The 10000-nt window shown below is 31.7% G+C and overlaps 2 protein-coding genes across 3 annotated transcripts in view; one reads left to right on the plus strand and one right to left on the minus strand.

Moving 5' to 3' along the window:
- Positions 1-2998, plus strand: part of LOC125031025 (ADP-ribosylation factor-like protein 5B) — a 32259-nt gene extending 29261 nt beyond the window's left edge. Inside the window, exons 1-4 of one of the 2 annotated variants that reach the window (XM_047621455.1) lie at positions 1-67; positions 762-970; positions 1518-1753; positions 1982-2998. The exon at positions 1-67 is cut by the window's left edge and continues 50 nt beyond it. In XM_047621455.1, coding sequence (XP_047477411.1) covers positions 40-67; positions 762-970; positions 1518-1753; positions 1982-2030 — 522 coding nt within the window. In that variant the 5' untranslated portion in view covers positions 1-39 and the 3' untranslated portion in view covers positions 2031-2998. The remainder of the gene's footprint in view (positions 68-761; positions 971-1517; positions 1754-1981) is intronic. The other variant, XM_047621447.1, reaches the window with a different exon arrangement.
- A 4465-nt stretch (positions 2999-7463) lies between these two features.
- Positions 7464-10000, minus strand: part of LOC125029540 — an 8744-nt gene continuing 6207 nt past the window's right edge. The window contains exon 6 of the mRNA XM_047619493.1: positions 7464-9580. Coding sequence (XP_047475449.1) covers positions 9544-9580 — 37 coding nt within the window. The 3' untranslated portion in view covers positions 7464-9543. The remainder of the gene's footprint in view (positions 9581-10000) is intronic.

Below are 10000 nucleotides of genomic sequence, written 5' to 3' on the forward strand. Positions count from 1 at the left end.
TCGATATTATATGGAAATGCAGAAATTGAAGCCGTCTGGATGGTACAAAAGAAGAGCGCAGAGCAGAGTATGATAGTATGCGTTTTTTTTATTTCAGACAGACAGACATACCAAGTGATTGTCCTACTTTCGAGAACAGACTCAATGGACAGTATGGCTAGTGGTCTTATCTTTTTTATATAACCTGAGTGCAAGGTCGTGCACTCTCCCCCTTGCTCTTCACCTCCCCCAAAAGCAGGAATGTTCTCTGATTGCCTAAATGATTTGTATTTATTGAATTATCATATTCGTATGGATTTTGTATCAGATATTTTTAGTTATTTGATATTGAGAAACTAAACAGGGTACTTCATTGAAGTTTTTATTTAGTGTTATGACACTGATTTGTGTTTATCAGAAATCATTTACGTAATATAGATTAGCAAGAGAATGAAAGAAAGTATATTTAATGGACAGAATATTGTATTAGAAGGTATTAACAATTCCTAATAGCAGTGTAAATATCTGGGAATATCAGAAGCAGCATTCTCTCTAATTAAGTAGGCTGGTAAATAAACGTAGAAGCCTTATATAGCACCTCGGGCAGCCGAGTGTGCCAGCAGGAATTGTAAACACCTTATTATTGACACACACAAACACACACACAAGAACATGTGCATGCACACAGCCGTGCACATATATAATTTATTTTTCATGTAAACTTAATGGCATATGAAAAAGAATAGAGTATTGTATCTATATCTTATCTTTTTTTTTTTCAGAACATAAAATTGTAATGGTTGGCCTTGACAATGCTGGCAAAACGACCATCTTGTACCAGCTCCTGATGAACGAGGTTGTCCACACTTCGCCTACCATTGGCAGCAATGTGGAAGAGGTTGTCTGGAAGAACCTGCACTTTATCATGTGGGATCTTGGAGGACAGGAATCTCTACGGTCAGCGTGGAACACATATTACACTAATACAGAGGTAGGTCGAATGGTTATCTGGTGTCCCAAGGGTCAGAGTGCTTGTTTGAAGGGATATGCGTCTGTTCATTAGTGATGCTTGTTCTGTTGGAAAATATGGGTCTTGTCCCTTTGATTAGGTGAAGTGGTTGAACTTCACTCTTTTGGAGATTCTGTTTGCATTACCTAAATTACAGTGAAATTGTGTAGCTGCCTGTTTAATATTGACAGTGTAGATATAACAGTGATTATTATAGTAATACTCATATCATGAAGCAGATTCAGCCAAGATATGCTGTAGTTTTCATGTAGCTATCAGCAAGCAATCAGCACTACTGTAAAATTGGATGCATTTCTTGTCTAGAGGAAGATATATTCTTCTGTGGCACTGTCTTTTTTGCATCATCATTTATTTGTTGTGGAATAAGTTTTATATGTTCACCTTTTTTAAGTTAAGCCACTCTGTACTTAATGCTATGTAAGGTCTCTATGTAAATCATCTTAAGTAAAACATACACCTTCCTTTTTTTTATCATGTATTATACTAATAAGGATAATGACCTTTTCAGTTTGTCATCTTGGTGATAGACTCAACAGACCGAGAACGCTTAAGCATCACACGAGAAGAGCTGTACAAGATGTTAGCTCATGAGGAATTGTCACGAGCGGCTGTACTTATATATGCAAATAAACAAGATGTAAAAGGTTCAATGAGTGCAGCAGAGATTTCCCGGTTATTAAATCTGACTTCTATAAAGAAACATAAGTGGCAGATTCAAGGATGTTGTGCATTAACAGGAGAAGGGTAAGGTTTTGAGTTGATTCAGCTCTTTTTTTTCTCTCTCTAATGTTACCTTGTATAAAGTAGTCTAATATGATTATATTGTAACCAACTTTTGGCTGGTTTGATCAGTAATGACTGCAGTATTGTTTAAATAGCATAGATAGCATATCCTTTATTTTTGAAGGAGATACATTTTTTCCTGGTTCAGTTTTTAATATTCTATCTAATATCTTTTTTGTTTCCTTTCAGCCTTTATCAGGGACTAGAGTGGATCGGAAGCACTTTAAAAAGCAAGTGACGAAACCATAAGCCAATAGTTACTATCTCAAAACTGTGATCGTCCTGAAGGGTGTATGTGTATGCGTGTGCGTATTTGCAGGTTGCAAGGACAGAAAAGTCCTTCCTGTGAACTTCATGTTAGTGTTGTAACTATGTAAAATAAACATCTTTTAAGAAATTACATGGCCAGATGTAACTGGAGCAAGATTATCAATTCATTATAATATTCATTTTTCTTTAGAAACTGGAAAACCTTTCTGCCCAGTCCGATGTATATATGCATATGATGAAGTGTAATGTGGAAATGTGTCAGACAGTGCTTATACTTTGGTGGTCATGATGATACATTGCTAAGTGCTGTTCCTTGAACACAAGGCAGAAAGAAGCAATTCTTCCACAAGTAAAACCCCAAATGCAAGGCTTGGAATATTGGGGCAGTGCAGGAATGCTCAGATTGTCATAGGTGTGTTTATATCATCTGTCAAAGAAGAGGGAGAAAATAGAACAATTTAGTGTTATTTGCCAAGAAGGAAATCACTGTGGTATGAAGAAATCATTTCATTTTCTATACAGTGTGCCATTTTAAGATTCAAATTTTCACGGTAACTCATAGTTTATCAGTGACCGTTATAAGTAATCTCTAGTGATATCTATCAGCTGGAAGTTTTACTTTGTTAAGAGATTATGATTGCTGCTGTTTTTTCTACCAATTTTTAATGGAAATATCAAAGTAATGTGCAACTAGAGTGAAATGATGACTTTGTAATATACATATTTTGAGTTGTAATATACATATTTTGAGTGTGTGAATGTCAGTTTCTCAGAGTGAAAGTTTCATTTTATATTATTTATTATTGTTTTCATTTGATTATCTCCCCCTTCCCTCCAGAAAAGAAAAAAGAAAAAAAAATCTTTCATTTTATTTTTATATAGAGATGAAAAACTTGTATTAGCTTTATTTGAAATAATTATAATTGATAAAGCATGGAACTAGTTTTACATTATCCAACAGCCTCTTCCTTTATTATTCCAATGAGTTTCAGGAACAGATCTTTTCCTTGTATCATTTTATTTTTCAGTCTATATGGTATCGCATTTTTTTGACATGGATATTTTTCCTTCTTTGGACAAGAGTGCTTGAGGTTCAGTTTCTCAGACTTAATGTGTACAAAAAGGATGTACATAATTCCTAGTCTTCTTTCTGTTGACTGATGGAATGAAAGCAGGAAAAAAAAGACATTAGACTGTATAATTCTTGTTATCCAAAGAAAAGCTGTTATTTCTCAGTAAAACAAGCAAACAAACAAACAAAAAAGTCTTAGGTGAGAAGGCTTGGTCTTGGGCAGTACTTTCTTTTCTTTTGTTTGTCATGAGCTTCATATTATTTGATAGTCATTGAATATTATAAATCTAATATTGTATGATTCTGAGTTGTTGAAAAAAAAAAAAAAATCTAAGGGTCCTATGAAATTAATGAATATTAAATTATAAGAAAAATATGTATGTAGTCACTTCATATCTATATGTGCATACACATATACATAGACATTGGCTATTCCACACAAAGCTCACACATATACACAAACATACACATATATATCTATATCATACATATCATATACATATGCATCTTTCACATACATATACACAAAATCCTCATGTCTAACATATTGACATATGTTTATTGTCATATACTTCTATATCAATTTTTATCTATCGACATAGACCTTTAGCTATGTAAAGAGTCATGTTATGGTGAACAAGGACATTTCATATGATTGCACTCAGTCATAAGAAACATGAATAGAGTCAAAAATGATAACAAAAATTCAGCTAATTATATTATGGAGGTAAATTTAGTGATGTCTCAGACCAAGAATTAAGTGGGGTTGGCATCTGTACATCTAGTCAGATGATGATGATTTTTGTGATTCAATATTGTGATTTTGATGATTATCGTTATTGTGATAATGGTTATTACTATTGCTGTTGTGAATATGGTTATTATTATTTTTATTATTATTATTATTATTATTATTATTATTATTATTATAATTATTATTATTAATGTTATTATTATTATTAATATTATTATTATCATTATTATTGATATTATTATTGTTATTATTATTATTATTTTTCATAATTATTACTGTCAGCAGCATTGCTTTATGAGTTCCTTATTTATATTTAATTTGACATTTATTTACCCATTTATTCATTTATTTTTTCATTAGTTTTGGTGGTGGAAATCTTCAGGCATTGTAGAGCCTTTAAAGTAACTTTGTATATATGTGTGTCTGTGTGCACGTGTATGTATAATATTGTGTCAGTGCATGTATGTGTATGTAACAGATCCTTTTTACCTATGATTTTTGACTTACATAAATCTAAAGACACAATCATTCATTGTATGAAGGCATTTTGACATAAAGACTTCTTTATAGATAGGACACGACATCATCTGAGATTTTAGTTAACAGGTCTATCCCAATAGTTAAGAGGTACAAAAGCAGGGGCAGTGGAGTGCCTAGTTGTACTTGTAACAAATGTACAGACTCCCACATGTAGAGGGACTTAAACAGGGCTTAATTTCACATTTAAAGATGAATTAGGTATTTTATATGTATTTGTATTTTAGTGAATGAAAACTAGGCTGGATGAAACACAGGTGGTGTGGTGAAGGATTTTTTTTTTTTTTTTTTTTTTCTTTTGAAATGGGTGATTATAGGTTAAAAAGGTAACAGGCAAATTTTAAAAATAGTCTAAAAATAAAAAAAATAAAATAAGGGAAAAGAGATTATGAATAATAAGATAAGAGACTTGACAGTGAGAAATATGATGAATATATAATTTGCATATGCGATAATCCAAAAATTTGCTAGATTTACAAAATGAGCATGTAGCAATATTCCTAATTCTGTTTTAGTCACAAAAAATATTGCCTGTGTAACAGAAAAAAATAATATATTTCCACCACATGGAACCTACTACTTGTCTGGATTTTACTTAGTGTCAGCAAACAGTTAGAACTGAGAAAAGTGTTTGTTAACATTTATTCCTCTGACCTCTTGTCATATATCTTTCCTCATACTTGTCTAAGATTTTCATGAGGGATATTTGATTTGTATTTTCCAATTGTTTGGTTGGTATGTTCTATTTTCTTTAATCTTGTTAGTGTTTTCATCACTCACAATGCAATATAAGGATATATTGCACGTAAACCTGATGTTTTCAGCAATCAAAGTTTTGTTATTTTTTCAGGTTAAAGGTTAAGTTAAAGTCTTTTCAATGTGATTTTTGTACTTTTTAGGAGGCAGTTTCATGCAAAGATGTATGACAACTGGTAGCCTAGTATATCAATATCTGTGCATTTGTTATTGGGCAAGATGGGCAACTCTGTAATGTCTAAGTAATCCGAAAGTCTAATTCAAGGTGTCCAATATTTATTAAATTGTATTAAGGTACACAGCTTTGCAAAAAAAGCGAGAGAAAAAAAGTCATTATCTAACAGAAATGAAGACATGATCTGAATTTTTTCAAAATCTAAAATACTATGTCAAGGTGAAATCAGCAAGTGAATGACTTATTTTATTTTTATGTATAAATGATATCTCTCCGGTATTTCGGGCTTTTGGAGACCTCCCTGATCTTTTCATCTTCATGTTATTATTATTATTTACATTACTGATCCTTTTTTTTGTGTTTTTTAGGCAGTGAAAGTGGATTCCTCTTGTATCAACCCACTTTTGTACAAAGACACAGACCTCTCATATTTCCCCTCACTCCTGTATGTTATCTTGTGAAGAAAGTTGTGGAAGTTTGATGAATTACCAATAACCTTTTGATGTCATACAACTCCATCCACAAAACGGGTATTGGTATGATATTATGATTATTTATTATTATTATTATTATTATTTTTACCATTATTATCATTATTTTTATTATTATTATTATTATTATTATTATTATTATTATTATTATTAATATTATCATAATTGTCATTATTATTTTAATTGTTCTTATTAAATTATTATTATTATTATTATCAGTATTAATATAATTTGTTATTTATTATTTTTTGTTTCATTTTTTAAATTCATGAATGCCATTTTTGATCTTCATGTTTAGGCTTTGGTGATACAAGCAATTGGAAGTCTGTTTGACATTACTTTGGCTTTTTTGTTTCTCAAGTTTTTCTTTCTTTTGTCGGCCAAAGTTATCTGGAAGCGTTTGTCTAGTCTATTTGTTGCCAAGATTTCTTGCATCAACATGTTCTCGTATTCCTTTTTTTTTTTCTTTTTTTTTTTTGTATTTTTTTTTTTTATTATTATTATTATTAATATCATTATTACTTTTCTGATATTTTTGTTAAGGTTATTATTCTCATCATCAGTTATCATCATCATCATCATCATCATCTTCACAATATATGAATATTGAGTGATTGTGACTAAGGATACCCTTTTTATCAATTATCTTTTCTAAATTTGTTTATATAACATAAATAAACATGTGTTTATGAAGATGAAAGGGAATATTTACTATGTGTTTTGAAAATTATTATTGTGAAGTTGTTGTTTTTTCCATATTTCTTCACTTTTATTGAACTATTTATGTATATATTTATGATAATAATAATAATCATTATTCTTATTAATATTACAGTTATTATTATTATTATCAGTATTAATATTATCTTGCCTATAACTAATGGTATCATTATTATTATTATTATTATTTCATTTATTTTATTTTTTTCATCTGCAAAAGACGATCCAGAAGGGTGAACCAATTTTTCTCTCGTCATAATGTATAGATATCATAAGGATCTCCAGCTTATTTGTTAAAACATTTGACTAGAAAATGAGCAGTCATAACAGACAAGGTGTGTAAGTGTACTATATCGTAGCGTATGTCTGGCATACTTTGGTGGGTTACGTGAGAAGGGTCTTGCCTGACAATCGGACATGTTGTCTGCATTTTTTAACGTCAAGTGTATCATGTTTCTTAAATGTATATAGGAAAAGAGATGTTTATTTTAAATAAAAATGCATTTTAAAGGTTTGTTGTTTTTATTAATACCAGATAAATGATTATTATTGCTTATTTCATTGTTATATGTACATATAAATATGTTTTTGAGATTAGGAACTTAAATAGGATTTATATTTAAGACTGAAAAATTGAAGGCTCGCGCGCGTGTGCGCACACACACACACACACACACACGCACACACACGCACACGCGCACACACACACACACACACACACACACACACACACACACACACACACACACACACACACACACACACACACACACACACACACACACACAAAAACACACACAAAAACACACACACACACAAAAACACACACACACACACACACACACACACACACACACACACACACACACACACACACACACACACACACACACACACACACACACAGTACATATATGTAATAAACACTTTTAAAACATACTCATATATATATATATATATATATATCAAAGTCAGATTGTTGAGTAGGTACATATTTTACCAAGCAATGTTGTCTTATCCAACAAGCATTTACTTATACACATTAATAGGAGGAAAATGGGAATAACTGACACAAAGCCATAAAAAATGGCCTGACACTATGCATATTAAAAAATATCACTTAAAATTTCATAACTTGTACAACTTTACAGTTATTTTACAACTAATGTTTGTTCATAATCTACATGACTAACCCCGATGCTGATAACACTTAAGAAATTAGATATAATTTAACTAATCAAGAGACACAAACATGAAAATACTCTTCATTTCCATCCATTGAGATTATAGATAATATAAAACATGAAGTAAGTTCAGTGCAGCTGAATTTTCATAGTTCAGGAAAAATGACATCCATACAAATTGGAATGCATATTACCTATAATCAAAACAGCTGTTGTTTTACCTGTGTTCATGTTACTATTATAGAGAGGTTTGCTTGGATCTGAGCCCTCGCCTCAACTAATGGTCTTTTCTTTCTCTTCCCTTTTCCGTCACTTCTGTCCATTTATCCTACTCTAACTTATTTTTACCCTTTTTGCCTTAATAATCTATCATAGTGCTCCTCTACTTCTGTTCAACCTCTAACTCTACCCTAATTATCAACTCGTTCCTAACCCTTTTCACTTCTATACTTTGCCATAGACCTTTGATGCCTAACACATTTATTTGTTTAACTGATAACCTTTAAGAATGTTATTACCATACTTACTATGCTTTTGTTTAACTGATAACCATTAAGAATGTTATTACCATACTTACTATACTATTGCCACAGACCTTTGATACCTAACATTTATTTGTTTTAACTGTTACCATTAAACTGTAAGCATTAAGGATACCGTTATTACCAACTTTGTTCATTTGCTTCAGATTTCATTTTGGGCAGATTCTGCTTTAGAAATTTGTGGTTACTCACTAACTCTGGCAAAACTATTGAAGTGTCTTGCTCTTCGTTTTACTGCTGGTATTATCTTGTTCTGGTAAACTTGTGGTTATACATTTGATACTTGAGGGTATTCCTATGTTACAGTATCAAAATAGGTTTATTCTAGCATTAATGTAGGTATTCAATTATTCTGGCATAACGGTCGGTATATTTTTTCTGGCATGATCATGGATACCCACTTGTTAACCCCTAGTGTATTGTCCTGGCATCACTATGGGTTTTCTCTTGTTCTGTCATCTTTGTAGATATTTTGTTGATGCAGTCCTGTAGTTAGCTGCTTGTAATAATAACATCTATACAAATTGGTATACGTGTTACATATAATCAACACAAGTATTGTCTTACCTGTGTTCATAAACTAATCCACGCGTAGTGTTTTGTTCTGTGCTTATTACTGTTTGCTGTTTTGTGGAACTGTTCCGAGTATTAATTTTTATGTCATAATTGTAGATGTTATATTCCTCTGACATCAACGTACGTCTGTTATAGTGACATCATTGAAGAGTATATTCTCGTTTTGACAATCCAAGAAGTCTCCGTTTGTTTTGGTATCATTAGAGTATAAATATGATATCACTGAGCTTACGCCCTTATTTTGTCACCGTTGCGGACATCCTTCGAGTATCTTAGTATCCATGGGCAAAATTCCGGCATCCTTGCAAGCATCTTCATGTTTTTATGTGTCTGTGGAGTATTTTGGACCTCATACTTTTTCACCTTTGTGGCATTATTATAGTACAAATTGACATTAATTTGACTATCCTCACAATCTGGGATTCTCACGGGTATCCCCTTGTTCTGGCATCAGTGATTGTCTCGTGACGGCACCATGGCAAATATAATCTGACACCGGCAGAATATAATTTTACATCACCGCGCGTACGCTTTTGTTCTGACGTCACTGTAACTATCCTCTTGTTCTGTCTGACGTCACCCTGGGCATTATGTTGGCCTCACTGCGTACATCCTCTTCTTCTGGGCATAGCATCACTTCTTAGTTTCCAGACACTTTCACATCGCCAAAGACTTCATGTGACAATCGGCCAGATGTTGGTTTCACTCTCGCTGTTTGGGGGAAAAATAGGGATCGTGGACATGACAGGTCTGTTAGTGCTTTATGGTACGTTCCGATATTCTTTTATTTATTTATTTATTTATTTATTTATCTATTTATCTATTTGTTTGTCTATCAATGTATTTATTTATTTATTTAATGTTTATTTTTTTTTATTCATTATCATTATTATTGCTATTACTGTTATTACTATTATTATTTCTTTTATTATCATCATCATCATCATCATCATCATCATCATCATCATCATCATCATCATCATCATCATCACCATCACCATCATCATCATCATTATTATCGTTATTATCATCATCATTATTACTATTATTAGCATTATTATTATTACTATTTTGATTATTATTGCCATTATATTTGCAGTACCATAATCACTCAAAGACAATAACACCGTT

This window comes from Penaeus chinensis, chromosome 2, assembly GCF_019202785.1.
Source record: "Penaeus chinensis breed Huanghai No. 1 chromosome 2, ASM1920278v2, whole genome shotgun sequence".
Taxonomy (NCBI): domain Eukaryota; kingdom Metazoa; phylum Arthropoda; class Malacostraca; order Decapoda; family Penaeidae; genus Penaeus; species Penaeus chinensis.